The sequence below is a fragment of the Urocitellus parryii genome, chromosome 5 (assembly GCF_045843805.1).
Source record: "Urocitellus parryii isolate mUroPar1 chromosome 5, mUroPar1.hap1, whole genome shotgun sequence".
NCBI lineage: Eukaryota > Metazoa > Chordata > Mammalia > Rodentia > Sciuridae > Urocitellus > Urocitellus parryii.
The window spans coordinates 143412898-143437239 of NC_135535.1; the positions used below are offsets into that span (position 1 = coordinate 143412898).

Consider the following 24342-nt stretch of genomic DNA (forward strand, 5'->3'; position numbering starts at 1 on the left):
TTCTCAAGAAATGCCACATTCTACAACCTAAATATTCAACAAAATTTTTTCTAAAGCTTTTCAACTATTTCAAAGAAACATTACAAAATTTTCAACTAATCTTTTCCATTTATTTGTATGTGCAATATTATATAATTTAGAGCTACCCTATCATTTTGTCAACTTGTTTAAACAATTCAATTTACAAGCTGAAGCATCCTCTGTATTTATATTAAAAAAATACTGCAGTTTAATGATTTTAAAGCTTAAAAAATGTGGTCTGTTATTTTGAAGGAATTTAATTCTGCCAGTATGCATTCTGACTGAAAACAGTTTGAATCCTTTAATTTCAAAGACACATTGTATATAAGCTGTTTATTTTTCAAATGATCAGATAGTACTTTCACAAGCAACTATACAGTTCCCTCCACTTGTTCAATAAATAAGGTTTATAATAAATAAGAAGAATTACCTTTATCCAATTATTTGCAACATCTTTTAAATTTTTTGTCAGTGCCTTTCACAAATGGACTTTCACTTGGTTTACTGTGTGGGTCAACTATATTTCACTGAAATGTTGAGAAAAGATTTTAGCTTCACAAAGCAGTGTTAAACTCCAACTCTTCATTTACTGTCATTTTTTTTTAAGTTCCACTGAAACTTTCTTGTGTTTGCAAGATGGGGTTATAATTTTTTCATTTTATAGAGATGGGTGTGGGTTAAATATGATGTTACATGTAATTCGTGATTATTGTTAGTCACCGATTTAAAAATGTTTTTCCCTTTGCTTTAAGGAAATAAGTAAGTACAAGAAGCCACCTGGTGGGGCTGGGGTTGTGGCTCAGTCATGGAGCTCTTCCCTAGTATGTGTGAGGCACTGGGTTCGATTCGATTCTTAGCACCACATGTAAGTAAATAAAAGAAAGGTTCATTGACAACTAAAAAATATTAAAAAAAGAAGCCATATGGTTCAGGCAATGTCTAGTAAATACACATCCATTATAGTTTATGTTTTATATGCTTATCCAGGGTCTCTCCAATAAATTAAGAAAAAGGTTTATTATTTAATATATATTGATAATAATGGTATTTTAACAATATCACATACATAGTTTGACAACAGTATTTTACTGCCTTGACATTTCAAGAGTATGAAACCTCTCACAGAACTGCCATATACCAGCTATTAAAATGAATGATAATCATTTCCAGGTATTAATGATACTCCTTTGTTCTCCACTGAGAAATTTATTTACATATATATTTAACTAGAATATCAGCAGAAATACTATAAAATTCTTGACAAGCTCTTAAGTAATATAACTCACTTTTTGAAGGAACTCGGAGATTGGCGAGGACCACTTCCAGGGAATCGGCTTGGACGCGAAGCACATAACTTGTTCTTGTTTCGTAATCCAGGGGGGCATTCACATAGATGACACCTGTGATGTTATTGATTCCAAACTTACCTAGAATTTAAAATACAGTTACTAGTCATTTCCTTCGCATTTGCAAGGGAATAATTCTCTTTAAAAGTTAGTCTGGTTTCAAAAACACTTAATTGTAGCAATTATAAAGTGTAAAGTATGAAAGTGATAAGGCACCAGCTTTGGAAACTATATTCCAGCCCTGGAAATAATAGACATCAGTATTTCCCCAAATGATACCTTGAAATTATAATTAATTATGTGTGTTGTTTTGAGATTCTTCTGGATATCAATGCTTCTGTGGTCTTTATGCTTGAAAAGTGGTATATAATACGCTACTCACCACCACAGGTTCAGATGGTCTTCTACAATAGTAAAACATTTTAGATACATCTTTTAAAAAAAACCATTTAATTTTGCTTCACTAAATATTTTCTGGTTTTCCTAATAACTATACTTTCAATAATTTAATGGATCTTACTCTATGGATTAGTGGTCTGCTAAGAACCTCTTAAAGAACAAATGGGTTATTTAATATGTAGGTTATACTTTCAAATTACTTATGATTCTAATTATCTTAAATATTTTCATCTGATTTCTATATTTTAGAAATTTGTATATATGCAAATATATAAATATATTTTTTAAAGTGAAAAACACAGAACATTTTTCAGTTTATAATGCTGCACCTTTTGGATTCTCCACATCCTTTCCTCACTTTTCTCCGTATCATTTATGACCGTCTAAAATATTACATATTTATACATTTGATAATTTTTATTATCCATCACCTCTCATTGGACTGTTAAATCCTATGAGTGTAGGGATCTATTCTGTTTACTGTTCTATCCCTAGAGGCTGAAAGAAAATTAGTCCATAATAGATGTATAATAAATATTTGTTGAATGAAATAACAAATGAATTAAATGTAAAACAGTAACTGCGAGGGATAGATGATAATAAATAGAATCATATTGCTATCTTCAAGGAAAAAGAAAAACAGATGGAAGTAGAGAGGAAAAGTGTTGTAACCAATTGAAGGACTACAGCTTTAGTTAGATGCTGGAAGTCCAATCAATAAATGTAAAAATAAATAAATAGGAAGCTCATTTTTTATCTAGGTGGGAGGCATAATGGCATCATATTAGCAAAAAAAAAAAAAAGAAATGCAATGAGGAAAGTAAGATGTTGAGCACTGGCTGCAGGGGCAACAGTGTCTAGTAATAGTGAGTCACTGGCAATTTCATTGGTTTCTTGTGAAAACACAAGCTAAAAATCAACTCACCTTCTTCATTTCCTGAAACAATGGAGTACACAATACTTTGATTGATGGCTGCAGCAGAAATTACACCAACTGTGGTCCCCCTGGCTGCAAGTTCACTTACTGGAGGAGGTCTGTAAATTTAGAGATAGCAATTTATTTATTTTAAGTTTATTTTTTAAAGTCACTTTAGGTTCACAGAAAAATTGAGGGGAACTTAAAAGATTCCCCCCATATACCTTCTGCTCCTACATGTACATAGCCTCCTCCATTAACCTCATCCCATGTTACAGTGCTACTTTTGAGACAGTTGATGAAACTGGATTACATGTCATATCCACCTCAAATCAATAGTTTACTTTATGTTTTAATTTTGGTGTTACATATTCTGTGGTTTGGACAAGTGTTTAATGAACAATATTCACCATTATAGTATCATACAAAGAATTTTTACTGCCCTAAATACTCTTGGCACTTCACCTATTTGTTCAGTCCCTAACAAACACTTATCTTTTTTTGTAGGTCCAGTTTTGCCTTCTCCAGAAATGTTATAGAGAAATGGACTCAAAGTATAGAGACTTTACAATTGAAATCATACTATACAGCCACTATTCAGATTCATAATATGCACTTAGCCTTCTTCTTCATCTTTTCATGGCTTGCTACCTCATTTATTTTACAGCTGAATAATATTATATGAACTAGAAGCACTGAAGTTTATTTCCATATATGAAGAAGCCTTTGTTGCTTACATGTTTTGACAATTGAGAATAAAGGTGTTATAAATATCAGTTTACAGGGTTTGTATGGCCATAAATTTTCAACCTCTTTGGGTAAACACAGAAGAGTATGACTTCTGGATCATATGGTAAGATTTGGTTTAGTTTTAAAGAAACTGACCAAGTAGATATACAGATTTTTGTTCTTTTCATTAATGAGAGTTACTGTTGCTCCTTATTCTTACCAACATTTGTTGTTGTCAGTGTTCAAGATTATGGCCATTCTAAGAGATGTGTAGGAGTATCTATTTGGAATGATAAGAGTTTTGATTTTAATAATAGAGTGTGTGTAATATTATACATGTGCAAGTTTATTTGAGTAATACCACTATCTGGTGCTTCAGAGAAAATACCATATTAAAACTTCAAATCTAAAAATGATGTTCAAAATTATGCAAATGATCCTGGTTAGAATACCTTATAATATATATTATTTTAATTAAAATAAAACATAATATTATTCTATTATCTGCCATATTACATACAAAATTATTTTCAATTTCCAAAGTAACTTCTGGACTGAAACCAATAGTTACATGCATTTGCTAACTCAAATTTTTGAAATAAAATGTTGCTCTTGTGTTCATATTTGAGCATATGGGCTTCATATTTTTTTTTCTTATCCTAATCCTGATCTACTATATTTTTTAACTATATCAAAGTATTTGAATGGATAGCATAACAAAATTCACATTTCCTTTTAATTCACTTATTTTGCTTAACTGTAGACATATTATTTCTCTAGTAATTTGGTATCTATATGACTTCAAAAATATTCATTAATACCTTATTTAATTTTCAAAATATGATTTTATAAATTGGTTATCATAAGTAGGCTATCATAACTATCTTCATAAATTTATACCAAGCAATCATTCTCTATAATTCACAATAATTTAATGTCATCCATTTTTGATAGATTTAAAAAAGGTTTACGTATAGGTCCTAAGCAACATTTCTTCATCTTTTTTCTATTCCAGTTACTATAACCCATCTGATTTCTGTAAGATTAACCTCTGGCCTCAATCTTTTTTCAATATGACAGTGGAATGCATTACAATTCTTATTACACATATAAAGCACAATATTTCATATCTCTGGTTGTATACAGTATATTCACACCAATTCATGTCTTTATACCTCTACTTTGGAAAATAATGATCATCACATTCCACCATCATTAATAACCCCATGCCCCTCCCTTCCCTTCCAACCCATCTGCCCTATGTAGAGTTCCTCTATTTCTCCCATTTCTCCCTATCCCACTATGAATTAGCCTCCTTATGTCAAAGAAAACATTAGACATTGTTTTTTTGGGATTGGCTAACTTCACTTAGCATTATCTCTCTAACTGCATCCATTTAACTGCAAATGCTATGATTTTATTCTGTTTTATTGCTGAGTAATATTCCATTGTGTATATATACAACATTTTTTTTTTCTATCCATTTATCTTTTGAAGGGCATCTAGGTTGGTCCCACAGTTTAGCTATTGTGAATTGTGCTGCTATAAACATTGACTAATAGTGGGATAGGGAATGGGAGCATGGGAGGAATAGAGTAACTCATAGATAGGCAGAGGGGTTGGAGGGGGAGGGAGGGGGTATGAGGTTATTAAAGATGGTGGAATGTGATGATAATTACTATCTAAAGTACATGTATGAAGACACGAATTGTTGTGAATATACTATGCATACAACCATAGATATTAAAAATTGTGCTCTATATATGTAATAAGAATTGTAATGCATTATGCTGTCATATATATATTAAATTTTTTATATAAATAAAGAAATTGGATGTAAGAAAACTTTTTGAAATCAGATGGGTTATAGTCATAGATTGGAAAATTTTTGAAAAACTGAATTTCTTTCTTGAGGAAGTAGATATTACTTGCCTATTTTGTTAGTGAGATGAGCTAAGTTTGATACATTTTATAGTTAACCTCTTTTTTAGTCTTAATAATATATATACAAATATTTATATATATATAAGATGACTGCTAATAATCTTTTATCTTTAACATAAAATTTCCATCTCATTTTCAAATATTAAAAATAATATTTTGTGTTCATTTTTTTATACTAACTTCAAAATGAGGATGCAAATATTATCATGGGGTAAAGAAACTGGCATAATTTAGAAGGCATTTAAATCCTATGCATACCACTAAGAGCATTTAAATTTCTATTTGTTAGTGAATGTTTAAAACAGATTTACTTCTAGACAAAATATCTTCTCATTAACCTTTGTCTTAATTGTTGCAGCACACTTCTTTTTATGAGAATAAAAACATACTATAAAAACGCAATTTTCTCCTAGCTAGAATTAAATGAACCTCTCTGATAATGAACATTAGATTGCAAAATCTCAATTCTTTTCTATTTATTGCCAGGAAGACCTATTTTATTATTGTTTTATGCCCTGGAAAGTATCACTTACATTATTGGGCAAATTACATACTCTACTTGGAGTCACATATAATTTGAATGTAAAACGAAGGAGTTGGTGTAAATCAGGGCTATAAGGTCAGATGAACAGAGAAGGTAGAATCAAAATCAAATGAAATAATGTGGGCTGGGTATAAATGAATAGGGAGAATGAAACTAAGGAATGGGACACTGCATAAGTACTATGCAATAATTGAAGCCCAGTGTGATCTTTCCAACTGACAAAGGATATTTAAGTATTTTATATGAATTTTATGAACTATCAAATTTTGGCAATTAATGGACATTTACTTTTTAAAGCATCATGGAACAAAATTTGTTTAAAGGCTGGTAGGTTTTTTTTTTTTTTAAATAAATGTATCTACTAACACGTTTTCAGTTCTTCCATTTTTTTTTAATGATAGAATGTGATTTATCATTCTTTCTTTTCTTTCCAGTGAGTATGATCAAAATCTATTGTTTAATTTCAGAAGAAATAATTATGGCCAAATAAGGAGTTTCTCAGAAGACTTAAAAAACAAATATTTCACTATTAATTCATATCCCTGTAATACATTCATTTATAGCATGTGATGTATCAGCAGCCCTCTTCTAATTTAACTGTTTTTTTAATTTTAATTCATTATATATGACAGCAAAATGCATTACAATTCATATTACACATATAGAACACAATTTTTCATATCTTTGGTTGTACACAAAGTAGAGTCACACCATTCATCTCTGCATATATGTACTTAAAGTGATGTCCATCTCATTCCACTGTCTTTTCCTGCCCCCATATCCTCTCTTTTCCCCTCCCTCTGGGAGGATTAGATGAATTCTAATTTAACTTTTTAATGCTTGACTCAAAATGAAAAGTTACTGGGTCTCTGAAATTCAAGAATACCAATTTTCAAAACTAAATTTATTATTGGTAAGACTCACAAAAAGTACACAAAATTAAAGAAGCACTCGAAACAGGGTTCATATGTACTCACTGAATTGGAATAAGATTTAGTTTAGGGAATGTTTTGTCTTTTATTTATATAAGATTAAAACATCACAAAAAATAAAATAAAAAAATAAAAAATCATAAAAAATAATTTTTAATTGTGAAAAATAAGAGAACTATACAGCCAAAGATTCAATATATCAAGTAAATGGTATACCAAAGTAAACTGTATGTCTTTAACAGATATGGACATCCAATACTAGAAAGGCCAATGGTTTCAGGCCTTCAGGAAAGACCTTCATTATAAGGTCTTTCATAAAAACATGCTCTAAATTGGGTGTGATGGCCATGTGCTCTGGAATATCTCGAAGAGAAACATTTCTAACTCCCTAATGGCAACTCTGAATTTTATTGGCTATTTTAAACCAAGTTGACATTTTTTCACAAAAATTCTGAAATCATCTTAATTAATTCTTACAGACAAGCTTAAATAATATTTTTATTATAAAACAAACTATGATAGAAACTAATTTTAAATTTGGTTATCTTGTTCATAATTCTATTTGCATTGTATCGGACTCCCTAAATTTCTATGTAAAACAGCCATATTTTTTTTTTAATTAATAGGCATTATTTTTGTTTTTGTTATTGAGAAAAATATTAGATAATGATAGTTTCATAATGCCTAGCATTTAACTATTTATAGATCCTTCCAGAAAACCTTGATTACTACTGAATTATTTTTTATTTCCTTCTTATTATCATTTATATTTTAAATGACAATTAAAAGCACAGGTATTTATATTGTACAGCATTTGAAATATATACATTGTGTAGTGACCAAATTAAATTAGTTAATATAGGGATAATTTCACATATTTACTTCTGGTGAGAATACTTAAAATCTACTCTAAATAATTTTCAAGCATATAATGCCTTATCATAAACTATAAGTCACCATATTGTACAAAGGATCTCTTTATCTTACTTCTCCTAAGTAAAATGTTGTATCTCTTGACTAAAATCACTGAATCCTCCCTCACCATCCAGTCCTTGATAACAACCATTCCTTTATGATCTTATGAGTTCAACATTTTTTAGGTTCCACTTATAAATGAAATTATGTCTTATTTCTTTCCATGTCTGTACTATTTCATCTAATATAACATATTCCAGGTTTATCTTTGTTGCAAATGGCAGGGTTTCTGTATATTTTAGGGCTGAACAACATTCCACTGTACATGCCAAGTTTGATTTCTCCATTCATCCATTAATGGGAACTTAGGTTGATTCATTTCTTGGCTACTGTGAATTATGCTCCAATGAAAAGGGTGTGAAGATATCCCTCAACTAACAGTCCAAGTATAAAATGGACAAAGGACTTGAATAAATATTCTAAGACAAAATATAAATGGTATGTGACAAATATACAATAAATAATTGTAGAAAAAAGTACTTACTAACATGAACTTGGCAAAGACACGCAAATTAAAACAGCAATGAACCACCACCTCCTACCCATTAGCATAGCTATTAACAAACAATGCTTCATATAAGTTGTTCCACATGGATGTGTTCTGTCTTACCAGGGTCATTCAGCCCAGGATGCAATGGAGAGAAGTCAAGGGACAACTAGGGTGGCATAGTGATGCTCTTTGCTGTCCTCCACGCATGGAAGTCCTCCCTTGGGATTAGTTATTAATGAACCTGCCACAGACTAACCTAAAAATCTACTATTTTTTCTCTGTTTTTTTTTTTTGTGTGTGTGTGTGTTGACTTTATTTTTTAAATACATGATAGTGGAATGGGTTACAATTCTTATTACATATATAGAGCACAATTTTTCATATCTCTGTATATAAAGTATGTTCACATCAATTCATGTCTTTATACATGTAGTTTGGATAATGATGTCTATCACATTCCACCATCATTGATAACCCCCAGCCCCCTCCTTTCCCCTCTCACCTGTCTGCCCTATCTAGAGTTCTTCTATTCCTCCCATGCTCCCACTTCCTATGCCATTATGCGTCAGTCACCTTATATAAGAGAAAACATTCAGCATTTGTTTTTTGGGGATTGGTAACTTCACTTAGCATTATTTTCTCCAAAGCCATCCACTTACCTGCAAATGGATGGCTTTTTATTCTCTTATTGCTGAGTAATATTCCATTGTGTATATACCACATATATCCATTCATCTACTGAGGGGAATCTAGGTTGGTCCTATAGTTTAGCTATTGTGAATTGTGTTGCTATAAATATTGATGTGGCTGTGTCCCTGTAGTATGCTGTTTTTAAGTCCTTTGGGTATAGACTGAGGACAGGGACAGCTGGGTCAAATGGTGGTTCCATTCCCAGTCCAAGAAATCTCCATACTGCTTTCCATATTGTCTGTAATACTTTATATTAGACAAAGGCGACATAAACATTCATTGGAGAAAAGATAGCCTCTTCAACAAATGGTGCTGAGAAAACTGGAAATCCATATGCAACAAAATAAAATTAAACCCCTATTTCTCATCATGCACTAAACTCAACTCAAAGTGGATCAAGGACCTAGGAATTAAACCAGAGACTCTGCATCTAATAGAACAAAAAGTAGGCCCTAATCTTCATCAAGTGGGATTAGGCCCCAACTTCCTTAATAAGACTCCTATAGCACAAGAATTAAAACAAAGAATCAATAAATGGAATGGACACAAACTAAAAAGTTTCTTCTCAGCAAAAGAAACAATCTGTGAGGTGAATAGAGAGCCTACATCTTGGGAGCAAATTTTTACCCCTCACACATCAGAGTACTAATCTCTAGGGTATATAAAGAACTCAAAAAGCTAAGCACCAAAAAAACAAATATCCCAATGAATAAATGGGCCAAGGACATTAACAGACAATTCTTAGAAGCGGATATACAATCAATTAACAAATATATGAAAAAATGTTCATCATCTCTTGCAATTAGAGAAATGCAAATCAAAACTACTCTAAGATATCATCTCACTCCAGTAAGAATGGCAGCTATTATGAAGACAAACAATAATAAATGTTGGTGAGGATGTGGGGGGAAAGGCACACTCATACATTGCTGGTGGGAACTGCAAATTGGTGTAGCCAATATGGAAAATCTACTATTTTTCAGACTACTCCTTCTCTTTTTCTGAACCTCTTGCAATGTCTGTTCACTGTCACTATATTCTTGCATATTCCAGGATGCCATGCAGTTGGAATCACACAGTCTCTTCAGACTAACTTCTTTCCTTATCAATGTTTACATAAATTTTCTCCATGTTTTTATGACATGATATCTCATTTTGCTGTATTGCTGAATAATATTATGTTGTATGTATACATCACAAAGAGCTAGATTTTAGTAAGAAAATTGACCAAAATTAATCAAAACCTCTTGTTTTAAAATACATCTTTGTCACTAAATGCATGAACCATAAAAACTGCTTTATAATTTTTAAGCAAAATATTTCAATTTTCTTTTGAAGACATAAATCGCTCACACTTGTTTAACATTTTAAATTATTACTGAAAACACAGATTTAAAAAAATCTCTTTCAATTAAATACACTTAACTATATCTGTCATCTAATGACTATACTAAAGTAACACAATTTACATTGTCCAAATGTTAGACCCAGATTTACAGTATAAACATAGATAAAACAATTATTATACAATTTAGAGCCTACTTTTATTATTGTGCTCAAGGAGTAAAAATAAAAGTAAATGTTATACACGTTTCATAAAGTTCCTAATTATTTTAAATGCCATGCAGTTTAAGATAGAAAAGTGTTTGTAAATAGATACTATAAAATTTCACTGGGATTCAATCTGGCTCTATTGCTTTCTTTCTACAAAGAGACAAATCTAATTTATTTTGACATGCTTAAATTCAATATATTTGCAAATCAGTACCAATTAAGAAACTGTTTTTGTATCTACTATGAGGGAATTTAATGAAAATGAGAAAAAAATAAACACCCACTGGAACTCTTATTATTTGTAACCTTGGAGTAATTGCATCAGGGTGATCTAAATTCAATATATCTAACTAAAAAAAAAAGTTTTAAAAAGTGATAAATTGGGAGGCTGAGACCAGCTTTATCAGAATTTCTATGATGAATTGTAGATTAGAAAATTAATAAAAACCAAGTGTTTATATGCTGTTTTTTTACATTTTTCCCTAAGTGTGTTCACTATTAAGAGTTTTACTTTTATTCAGATCCATAAAGCATCCTCTTTTTAAAGACATGACATCAGAAATCTAAATAATTTCTTAAACCATTCTAAAAGTAAAACTCTTATCTGTGGGGGTCTGTATCTATGTTTTACTTTATTACTATTCTCATTTCTTGAGTTATTTGAATCCATCATAGTCAATGTCTCTCAAACTGTCAGAATGTGCTGAAGAAATATCTTGAAATTTTCAAAATGTAACACTAAAAATGATCTGATTTCAGAGGCCCATTAGGTCAGGCTCGGGAATATGATCTGCAACAAGTGGCTAGATGGTAAAGAGAGTAGGGGGTTTGAAAATCACACTGGTAAAGAAAAATGGGCTTCCTTTCTCTATCTTTTCCTCCTTCCTATGTCCTCTCTAACTTCCAACTCTCTGAGTGGCTTGCTTTAGTCTTTAAGCTTACAGCCATGGATGATCTTCCAAAACCTAGAGCTAACCAGATAGTGCTGCTTCTGATTCTCATAGATTGCAGTTCTGCCATTGATTAGCTTTATGACCTAATTGCTTGGCTTCTCTTATTTTACTTCTTTTTCTGTTAAGTGGAGACAATACTTATTTCAGAAGTTTGCTGATTGTACTAAAGGACATTATATGTACAAAAAGAAAATTTTTCCTTATGCTGATCACAAATTATGGCTATTAACATCATTATTTTATAATTTCTGCTTCTGGAAGAGTAGCTTGAAGATAAAATTATATGTGTACGTTTTTCTTCTAAACAGTAGGAACATACAAAAGATGAAGTGACTATTTTAATGAGCTAATACTGTAAAATATGTCTTATGCACTGTGATTTTCCCTTTATAGATCTCAGCATACATCAATTGTACATACAAGACAAAGATAATATTTTCCTTTTCTATTTTTATAGTTTTAAATCCATAGATAATTTTTGGCTTCATTCATATACAACTACCATGGGATGATTCTGATAACTATAGTGGGCATTGAAAGTTAAAAACAATAAAAATAAATCACCAAAATCCAATAGTTTTACTCACATAAGCTTACACTTTCATTCATAAATTCTTTACTGAACACATGCTGTGTCCCTATGATGGATCAGACAATGCAGATACAAAGACCTGAGAGAGGAAGTGGGCCCTAGGTCCAGGGAGGTTAGAGCCTTGCCAACAAACCAGTTACAAAAACTCTCGAGGTAAAATTTAGTAAGTGCATTAATATCAGACTCCTAATGAGAAAGATTATATGTTAAGTTCCTAAAGATCTACAAATCTAGCTGTAAATAGAATTAGGGGGCTACAACTTTTGAGGGAATGAGTAGGCCAAGGATGTTCATAACTGAATGACTGATCTACCTACTAAAACAGGCTATGTTGTGGGTCTCTATATACCTAGTGGTGAACTCTGAGAAAACAATTTTGTACTTTAGTTAATTTAATTATATAGTGGGAGCTCTTTTCTCTTTTATGGATGAATTTGTATAGTTGGTCTTTTCTAAAGACAGTTAATACATTTTCAAACCAGTCACTTAATGTTTTTATTTATTAATTTAATAAAGTTTATGCTTCTAGATAAGAAACATAAAAATCATCAATCACTATGGGATCTTAAAGTATATTAGTGTAATCATACAAATAATATTACAATATAAAAATAAATCTAGATTTAGCATCTGATATTTCTATTCATTCTGCATAAATTACTGAATGTACTTCCTCAAAAAACACAATAGTTGGGCTGGGGATGTGGCTCAAGTGGTAGCGTGCTCGCCTGGCATGTGTGGCGCATTGGGTTTGATCCTCAGCACCAAATAAAAATAAAATAAAGATGTTGTGTCCACTGAAAACTAAAAAATAAATATTAAAAGGTTCTCTCTCTCTCTCTCTCTTTAAAAAAAAACACAATAGTCATTTAAGAGTCATGAGAATTTTTGAAAAATTAGAAAAAAATGTTATTTCCTAAATTGTTCATAGCCTAGGAAGATTGTGAATGTTTACAATTATGCCATTTAGGAAAAAATATATATATAATATAATCAGTATATATTATATAATATAATATATATAATATAATCAGTACTCAGTACCTTAAAGTAGACAAATTCATCACTACTTGAGGAAGTTGAGGTACTAAATTTTCTTCTATATTGTTATTAATGAAGTTACAATTAACATATGATGCTTAGATGTAAATTTTAGTATAATTAAGGTAACTATAAACAAATTTCTTCCCTTTTATAATCACTTGCTTTTTAAGCCAATAACAATTATGCCATGAAAGTAATAATTTTCAACATTTCTTTAAATTATTAAAATAATAAAATAACTTCAAGCTTAATTAAAATAAAGAATATGCTCTAATACATACCTGTGCACAGATTTTTGTTTTTGAAATTTTGCTACTAAATAATACATCTATATCATCTCACTTTGTTCTTTCATCCACACTGTGTTCATATTTGTTAAATTTAAAAAACATATTCAAAAATCCTGAGGAATTCGCTTTAACAAACAAGAAATCTTCCCAACAAATATGCTAATTTGTAATTTTGAAATTTTTAGGTTCCAAGTGTCCATTTACTAAAAAACAGATTCATTATTCTTAGTAGGTCTGATTAATAACTCGTTTTTTTTTCTTTTCCTGCCAACTACTTAGTGTACTGAGAAATTAAAATAAAGAAATAAGTTAACAATCTGAAACTTCCTCATCCCTGAAATTCATTTTAATTGCAAATACAGATATTATAAAATTAGAAATATGTACCAAAACTTGAATAGATTTTTTAAGCCCCATCATTTTTATGTCATCATTCTTAGTATACCATTTACTTCCACAGAAATTTAACACATTTTAATTTCCTGATATATTTATTCAGGTTAGAAGGTATTGGCATGGTATGTGAATTAAAAATACAAAGTTTTCTTTGCTGTTTCTCCCGTTCAGAACTGCAGTTTGTTTTTCCTTTCCTTGTATCTAATCCCTGCCATGAACTTGTCCAACAAAACAAGATGATAGTGACATTGTTGCTCTCATGAAAATAAGACCTTGTAACTTTCTTTTGCATGTTGTATAGGTGCTCTGAGATTGCATGTGAAGAATATGAGAACAGTCTTTTTTTTTATTATAAAAAAAAAATAAAAACACGTTGGGGAAAGCTCAACTCCTCTAGTTGACCTAGCATAAGGAGAGTGCCCAGCTGAGATTAGACCTTGCAACACACAGGAGTATCAAAATACATAAATTGTTTTTGTCTTGAGTCACTAAGTTTTGATATAGATAACAGAAATTGTTTCCTGAGAGTGGACTGTTTCCATAGCAAAATATGAAAATATATGGCCCTAGTTGTGAACTGGCTGGCAGGCAGTGGCTGGAAATGAGCAGTGAGGCTGGAGAAAGGGAGAACCATCTGTTAGAGGAAGCTGTAAAGTTGATGAGAAAATAGTTGATCAGGGCTAGAAAATGACAATTCTTGCTTAGTAGTTGTGAACCAACTGGCAAAATTGTCACAGTAACTTGGAGGAGATTGCCTTATGAACTAGTGAATTTGGGGATGTTCTTAAGGGAGTTTCTAAAAGGGTCTACCGATTCCTTCTAGTGAATTTTTTTTCTTTGGTACCAGAAATTGAGCCTAGGGGTACTTAACCACTCAGCAACACTCCCTTCCCCTATTTATGTTTTATTTTGAGATGAGATCTCCCTTAGTCTCTTAGGGCCTCAGTAAGTTGCTGAGGTTGGCTTTGAACTTGTGATCCTCCTGCCCCAGCCTCCCTAGCCACTGGAATTACAGGCGTGCACCACTGCGCCTGAACCTTCTAGTGACTTTTGATGATATATATTAAAAAGGAGAGGGGAGACAAGAACAGTATGTTATGGTTCTGCTGTTCCATCATTGTGGTTTATGTAAATATGTTGTGTAGTTCACAGATATTTGAATCAAGAGGAATAGCACCCAAAGAACCTTGCCCACATTTAGACTTGACTTAAATGTGATATGATTCTGAATTCAAGACTGATTTTTTTAATGGAATAAAACTATTGGAGATCCTAAAGGCCCAAATGTTTGTTTTTCTGTATATTTATTTGTTTGATTATTTTTTTTGGTACCTGGGATTGAACCAAGGGGTGCTTTTCCAATGAACCACATCCCTCGCCCTTGTTTTAAAAAAAAAAATCTAGAGACAGTGTCTTGCTAAGTTTCTCAGGGCCTTGGTAACATGATGAGGCTGGCTTTGAACTCACAATACTCTTGCAAATGTTTCCCTAGTAGCTAGGATTACAGGCATGTGCCAAGAAGCCCAGCTGTTGCTTTGCATATGGCGGAAATGTAAATAACTGAGGACAGAAGATAGACTGTGGTGAATATTTTGAACAATACAATATACACATGCATCAAAAGATCACATAGTATCCTGTAAGTAAGTATGTTTAATTTTTTATGCCAGTTAAAAACATTGTTACAAATATTTCTGTTCATCCTATCAGGAAGGAGAATTTACTTTGCTTCTATTTGAATTTAGGGTGGTCCTGTGTGTTGCTTTGATCAAAATAATTTGGGGTATGTGTGTGGTGGGAGTTTTAGACTGGGGGAAGATTGTGTGACTTTCAGCCTTAAACTCTGAGCCCCAAGGCTTCCACTCAGTCCTGAGTAGCAGGTAAAATCACCCAGTCTACCTTTCTTATGCGTGGAAGATTAAGAGTACAGAGAGAAAGCCAGTCACTTTCTCAAATCGGAACCACCATCCCATCCACAAGCTAAGTATATAGGGACCAAGATAATTTTTAATGTTTTCTCAGCTCCATTACAATTTAAGCAGGTTTCTTCAGCCCCTTTGAGAGGTAAACATTAAAAAAAATAAGTTCTTTCCAGGTTTATAATTGAGCAATGGCTTTGTCAGTAAGCTGTAGGTCATCCCTTTGGTTTCTCTGGAAGTGTAGGGAAATAACTCTGATGGATTCCTTGCTCTAAGTAGAAAAATCACCTACAATCATGAAGGTAGGAGGTCATTTGCCTTTCCTTTGGGGTAAGAAAATTAGCAAAGGTGGATGGCCTCCTTTCTGCTCTTAATACTCCCTAGTCATTTGTTTCAGCTGAGTTAAGTTCAGAATAGCTTTGGTCTCTCTCTCTCTCTAATTGGAATGACCTTTAGTAAATTCTTCCTTGAGGTTTAAATCCGCACCAGGAATACTCAGCCAACTCAGCCATCTCATGAAATTCTAAAAAATAGAAATTTATTGTTTTACATCATTGGGTTTAGAAGGTAATTTATACGGCAATAAGTAACTGATACACATACAGAAAAAGAAATCTCCATTGAATAAGACACAATTCCCAAACATCAAGTCAGTAGGTCACCAAGCAGTTACAAGTTACCTGTCATGAGTCCAGTACTGTATTTAGAGACACCAATGACCATATGGTTCTGTTTATCGATGCTAGTCCTTGCCCATCACTCTAGACAGAGTGTTTACTCTCCAAATGCCTTGCTTTGGCTGATAAATCATAGAATGTTAACTATCCTAGACCATATGGATATAGTAAGAATACTAGTGCTCTCCCTTAAGAAATATACAATCCATTAGGTGAGAGAAAGCATATACATAATCAGAATTCTGTTTTTAATCATTCATTGTTTGACATTAGCATAGTAATTTCTGCTTTCTCTGCAATTGCTTGCATGTCTTCTCCTATCATTCTTTCAATGCGTGTGATTTTTGTTTCAATGTATTGTCTAATAATATAGAAAGAAAATTTTAAAAGATATAAAATGCAGTATTAGAAGATTAATTAAATGGCATTGCAGTTTAAAATTGAGGAGATCGGAGATGAAGAACTTCACCATTGTAAACTGATGATAAAAATGTCATGAGCTGGGCATGGTGGTGCACACCTGTAATCCCAGCAGCTCAGGAGGCTGAGTCAGAAGGATCAGGAGTTCAAAATCAGCCTCAGCAAAATCAAGGTGCTAAGCAAGTCAGTGAGACCCTATCTCTAAATAAAACACAAAAGGCCTGGGAATGTGGCTGAGTGCTTGAGTGCCCCTGAGTTCAATCCCTAGTACCCCCACTCCTCTAAAAAAATCATGATTGTGAATCAACATTTAATATATATGAAAATCTGCTTTTTATACAAACCATGGAAGTGCAGAGTGACCTTCCTTAAAGAGCCTCTGCATATGCATTTTAACTGTTCACACCATTCAGTGTTTCCAAATTTCTCTGTGTCAGTGAACAAAGTCCTCTGAATGGCTCATAAGTACCTTCTACAATCTGGCTTTAACTACTCCTCTAAACTCATTGCCTTAGGACTCTAACTAGTGTGCTATTTTGCCTCAAAAATATGTCTGCATTAATTAGCAATAAAATAAAATCAATGCACCTTATAATGTGTTTCACTTAAAACAAAATATCCATAGATATAATGTAATGAAAGAAGAATGAAATCCTTACAACTATTTATATTAAAACACCAGTCCTAATTTTAAAATGGATTTAAAATGAATTGTTGAAAATTTGCATCCTTTGTTGCTGGAAGACTTACTTTATTCTGAAACATGAGCAAATGTGAAACCATGCACAACCTTGAATTTGTGACGGAAAATTCAATTCCTCGTGGATACTGAGAAAGCCTAATGAAAGCTACAATGAGGATTGTACAGTCATTTTTTGAATAAAGAGGCAACATCTATTATGTTTGTAGAAAGAATTCAACAATGCCATGAAAATACAGGAAAGATCATCTTCAGGTAAAGTCAGCTCTCATATTGGACAATAGTGCTGAATTAAAATAGAGAACAACTTTAGTAATCAAGTGATGGTCTCTGCAAATAAACTTATTTTATTTTATATTAATAATTTGCAGGTAGCTTTCTTTTCTCTTTTACAGTCTTTGCAATCACGATCAATGATTCTATGTACATATTGTCTTAGTTGGTTAAAAATTTTAAAATTCCTATGTCCAAATTTGTCATTTAATAAAAATTAATATAAATTTTATAAAAAATATAAATGTTACAATGTTTCTCAATGTAAGGTAGTTTTAATTCTTTTGAATATTGAGATGATAACTAGAACTGCTTGATTATATTTTCTTGGTGATTGTGATTACACTGTTTTTATTTTTCATACTATATTATGTAAAAATTTACCATACTATATTATACCTCTGGATTACAAATTATACTTTCCTCTGGAATGCCACAGAGGGAGGTATACTATTAATTCTTTTAAAAATCTATTCTAATTTTATTTTTTGGTATAAGGGTTCTAAAGTCTAATTTTAAATATAAATTGCATACCATATTGAATTGTCATTACAAAATTAATTCATATTATTACAAAATTAATTCATATTAATCAACAATATACAAATTTTGGTTTAACTGCAGTATGGAAATTGAAATATTTTTAAAGGGTTTTTGATTTTGGAAAATGTCAAGATGTACATATGTATCATATTCTTGCTTTGGATTTGATGTATTAAATTTGAATACTAGAAATTGAAAAACAACCCAGTATTTTCTCTAGGGTTAGCAAAATATCAACTTGTTCAATAAGTTATCCAGAATGCCTCAGGAATATTTGACCTTTCTCCTATTTATATGTACAATAAAACTTTTGAACTTTTGTATTTACGGAAATTATATTTTTAGATACACGAATCTTGAAAAATGAATATAAATATGACCTTAAATGTAAGAAACGATTAATGATAAAGGCTGCTACATTCTCATTTTGAGTGGATGTCAAAGATATGACTATATAGGTGGCATTTTTTTTTCTTTTTTTGGAATATTTGTAAATGATATCTTTGATTAATTTTTGGATAAATTGTGTAATTGTGGGATAGGATATTGCATTTCCTACCCCAAATCAATATTCACATCTAGACTTCATGATGTATTTCAGACATGTTGACCTTTCCATGATATTTGCTTCTGAAGCTGATGACAAGTAAATTCCAGTGTGTATAAGACTTAGTCTATCATCCCAAGATGAAGGTCAAATGCCGTTCTTCAGAATGCTAACACATTTGACCTACAGGAGTCAATCTATTCTGAGGTAATATTATTTGTTTAACTATTATTAAAATTTTATGTATCTGTATACATTAAAGGAGAGATTTATTAAATAATTTACTCTTAATCATATAACTATTTCCCAGAAGATCCCAAGGGATAAAAGATTGGAGTCTCTCATCAAATACAGACATTTGTTGGCAATGAGTATATGCCTTGTAGATGTTCATCTGCAGGGAGCACAGTTGACCAATATCTTAGTTGCTGTGCTTTGAAATGTGTTGCTGTGTTTGGATAAAACACATATTTGCTATGGGACACTAGCAATTAATAATAGAAAATATAGATGGTAAGACAGGTTCCTTCCTAGAAGAGAAGTAATTATCTGATATTTTTCTATTGCTTGAAGATCACCTTACTGTCTTGTGAAACCACACTTAAATGACACAGTAGTCACTTCAATTACACAGTAGTCAAGGGTGTTTGTGCCTAGTATTTCCTCCTTCTTGGGTTCACAGTATATTCTGGTCTTAAGGTTTTCCTGGTCTTATCTTTCTTCTTTCTCAATTTTCTCAAATGGAGTATCTCCCTAAAGAAATTACTACTTGTCAAATCTCATATTAAAATAACATAGGACATTAAGGAAATTAATACAAGAATTATTTATTTTTCTGTAAAATAATATACATTCTAAAATGAGAAAGAAATTTAATGAACATTAATGTAGAAATTTAACATATATTATAATATCTTTATATATTTATATGTTAAAATAAACATGAATAAATTGATAAATAATGCATATTTATTCATGTATATGTTATAGAATAATGACAGAGATGACTAGGTTTACAAAGTTCTCTTTCTTAAGCCCAGTCCTTGTCAAGATAATTGCTAATAAATGGTTGGAGAGTATTATTTTCCACACTCTCTTAAGGGTTTTACTTAGTTTCAGTCAAATACTTGAAAGAAGAAGTGAATGCTAAAATTTTGGAAGCTCAGAGAAGATGCATAAAGAATACTTCAAAAGAATAAATATAGTAATAGTAATATCAATGTAGGGAACAATTTCCCAGCATCCACATTCATTAGAAGATTGAAAGGAACAAGCTCCTCACAACTGTAAGATAAACAAAAACAACAACAACAAAAAAGGAGCCCAGTCAACTTTGTGTCAAGACTATTTTCTAAATCAAATAGTAAATTATTAGGTCCACCAAAAAATCTACATGATCTGTTCCATCCATTATGTGATATGAGTTTGAAAACAGAATAAGATTAATCTATTTTTCTCAATTTTAAAGGAAAGCCAAATTGTGAAAAATGGTTTAAACAAAGATATAAGGGTAGGGCTGGGGATTTAGTTCAGTTGGTAGAGTGTTTGCCTTACATGCACAAGGCCATGGGTTCATTTTCCAGCACCACAAACAACAACAACAAAAAAGAAACAAGGGTAAATATTTTAAAAACTTCTTCATTATTTTAATGTTAACTCATACCTCTTGACATAGGAGTTATTGCTTGAACTTAATTACTGAAAACATCGAAAAAAGAAAGAAAGAGGAAGAAAGATTTAAGCTGGAGGTGATGTTGAGAAGGACAAAGACAGAGATGTTTGAACAACACAGAATATAAAATGCCATTAACTCTTTAAGACATTTGTTTCAGGCAACAGTAGGAGAGGAAAAATGAAGAGTGATGACATAGGATATAAAAACTTGAAGACAATAATATTATTGGCATGTCCTTGTTTGTCCAAATGAGATACTGAGCTGAGTGAAGTGTCACATGCCTGTAATCCCAGCAGTTTAGGAGACTGTAGAAGGAGGTTCTTGAGTTCAAAGCCAGCCTCAGAAAAAGGAAGGGACTAAGCAACTCAGTGAGACTCTGTCTCTAAATAGGCTGTGGGTCAGTGGTTAAGTGCCCTCGAGTTCAATCCCTGGTATCCCCCCCAACACACACACACACACACACACACACACACACACACATACATAAAAAAGGTAAGATATTAAAGAAGCATAGTTTAAAATATGGATGTCACAAATGACAGGATTTTGTTTTGGTTTATAGGTGAGAGTTATTCCATTGTGTATATGTATCGTACTTTCTTTACTCATCAGTTGAGGGGCATTAAGGTTATTTCCATTCCTTGGCTATTGTACTACAGTGAACATGGGAGGGCAGAGATCTTCAACACACCATTTCTATTTCCTAAGTTTGGATGAACTGGAGATCATTATGTTGAGTGACATAACCAGGCACAGGAAGACAAGTTCCAGGTACCTCACTTATATGTGGAATCTTAAAAGCTGATTTCATAGATGCTGCTTTTAATCAGGTGTTTTTTTTTTTTTTTTCATTGCTGTGCCCAAAAGACCTAAGCAGAACAATTTCAGAGGAGGAAAAGTTTGTTTGGGGCTCACAGTTTCAGAAGTCCCAGGCCATAGATGGCCAATTCCACTGCTCTGTGGGATAAGGCAGAGGGTTAAGGAAGAAGGGCACAACAGAGGAGGAAAGCAGTTTGGGATGTGGCACCAGGAAGCAGAGAGAGCTAACTCTGCTCTCCAGGAACAAAATATATACTCCAAAGGCATTTTCCCAATGACCCATCTGCTCCCACCACAACCTACCTTCCTACCTGCCAACAGTTATCACCCAGTTAATCTCTATCAGCATATTAATGCACTGATTAGGTTACATTGTCTTGCATTGTCTCACACATGAGCTTTGGTGGGGGGAGGGTAGAATGATAGTTACCAGAAGTTGGGAAGATTAGGCAGAATGAAGAAATAAATTGATGAATAGGAAATAAGTAACAGATAGGATAAAAAGTCCTGGTGCACTATTGTCCAGTAGATTGACTATTAATACCAGTGGCGTGTACAATAGGTAGCAATATTTTACTGTACATTTCACAAAGCCAAAAAATGGTTTTGAAAGCTTTTATCATGAATAAGTGCTAAATGCTCTTGAAAATAAATGTTTAATCACTTTCCCTTTTCCTTAATGATGGAAGAAGAATTAGTTTAATTATGTAGCATAGAACAACATTTCTCTGGCCTATTATACTTAAGTGTGGACCTGTGTCTGAAATTTCAAAAGAAATGTGAGCACAAATAAAATGTACAATTCCCAACTTTGTTGAAGAAATTTCTGGATGTGAGCATCTGCCTGTCCCCATATTTCTGCTGACTAAAATCGCAATGATTGACATTATTTTTTAAAGAATGTAAGAGATGATAATCCCTGAGTTGGTGTTGCATGACTGCATGGAGGACTGCATATTTCAACTGCTGCCAATACCAAGTGTTAACCTTGCACTTTACTGGGAAAAAAAAAAAATGCATGCTTTTGATTTAAAGAATCTAGCCACTAGAATTTACAAGTTTCCTTTTACAGTGGTCTAACCTAATGTTACAGTTTGGATAGAAGTTATCCCCCAAAAGCTCCTGTGTACAGGAATACAGAAGTATTCAGAGGTAAAATGATTTGATTATATGAGAACTATAAGCAAATCAGATCAATCTATTTTGAATGGACTATCTGGAATGTAACTGTAGGCAGGTGGGGCATGGCTGGAGTTGCTAGGTCACCTGGGGTGTGCCCTAGAAGAGTGTACCTTGCCTGTGGCCCCTTCTTCTACCTCTCTCTGCTTCCTGTCCACCTTGAGTGGAGCAGTGCTCTTCCAACATGACCTTCTCTGACGAAGTTCTGCCTGATTTTAGCCCAAAAGCAATGAAGTCAGGTGACAATGGACTGAACTTTTGAAACAGTGAGCCAACATAAACTTTTCCTCCTCTGAATTGTTCTCATCAGGTATTTTGGTTACAGTGATAAAAACCTAGTAACACACCTACCCTAACTAAATGAGGATAATTTGATTATCCTGAAATACAATGATTTGATTGGCTCTTCCAATATAAATAAGATCACAGGGTCATTGTGGGAGGTATGTATCAAGAATTCAGCTCAAAATTCTAAGATAATATAAAAATATTTTTTCTAAGGAATTTAAACATCAATACTGGAATGAAGATGTTTCTAAGATATGAAACCCTGAAGACATTATATAATTAAAAATTTTATAGAAATAAGTACCTATATTCCTCTTGTGTGAATCGTGGGATTTCTCCAGGATGTAAGACAAGAATTTTCACTGTGGCACTGCTGGACATCACGGGCTCACCATCATCAAAAGCAACAACCACCAACTTAAAAAAATAAAATTCATGTTAAAAACTATAAACATACAATGATACACATATGATTTTAGTGATTGGGCTGCCTGCTTCTAGGAGAGAAAACTGACCCTTATCTTATGGCCATGAGATACTAGGTACTACATGGAATATGCTACATTTTCATTTTGATTTTTCACAATAATATGTCCAGGTAGATGTTATTTTTATTTGTCTGAAAAAACAATCACAAAGAAATTACTAACTCTATAGGTAAAAAAGTAGCTATCAGGAAAACAGGCATACAATACTCTCTCTCTTTAATTATAAAATCTTTTTTTTCCATTCCTCTGCTGTGTATGGTAAAAGCATGTGCTTTTATAGCACCACCACAACCATTTAAAAAGTGTTAAATTCAGTCACATCAATGGCAAAAAGCTAATTAGCTTGCTTATAAAAAGAAATTAATTTTTCCAGTGAATTAGTTGTCTGCAAGTTTACAGGGCAAAATATTTTACTCTAGAGAATAAAATTGGAAATCTTTATAGTTTAACTCACTTGCTATACAATACTATAAATAAAATCTATAAAACCAAGTTTATACAGTATTGCAGAAATTGTTCAAATAATATGAATTAGATGAAATCATTAGTTTTGTGAATGTGATAACTATATGTTATTTATTAATGCAATACTTTTATAATTGAGTATTTACTTCAATAACCTATACTGCACCAAGAAGAACTTTAATGCTTATCTTAAGACATCTTAAACAATTTCCTACTTATGTTTCCCTGGCATACATATCTCCCTGGAAGCTGCAAGTTACTAAAGTAATTCTACCTAGGTCACAGAAGACCATAACCAAGGATTATCATGAGAACCACAATTTGCTTTCTGAGTTAATACTAGTTTAAAAACAGAGCAATTATTTCAAACAATGATTAAATGATATGAGACAGGGTGCTCATAGATACTCAGATGAGTAACTGAAAAAGTCTTTTATTAGTATAGCTTTAAAGACTATATTCTAAGTGTTATTATCCTCAGTAACTATTAAAAATTGAAATTCCCAAACATTTAAGGAATTCATTACTTATGAT

The 24342-nt window shown here is 32.2% G+C and overlaps 1 protein-coding gene across 17 annotated transcripts in view; it reads right to left on the bottom strand.

The window, feature by feature from the left end:
* The window catches only part of Pcdh15 (protocadherin related 15), a 716528-nt gene that overhangs the window by 121051 nt on the left and 571135 nt on the right, over positions 1–24342 (bottom strand). For all 17 annotated transcript variants that reach the window (XM_077799359.1, XM_077799358.1, XM_077799357.1 and 14 more), the window contains 3 exons: positions 23160–23272; positions 2692–2801; positions 1308–1448 (listed from right to left, as the gene is read on the bottom strand). In XM_077799359.1, the coding sequence (XP_077655485.1) occupies positions 1308–1448; positions 2692–2801; positions 23160–23272 (364 nt within the window). The remainder of the gene's footprint in view (positions 1–1307; positions 1449–2691; positions 2802–23159; positions 23273–24342) is intronic.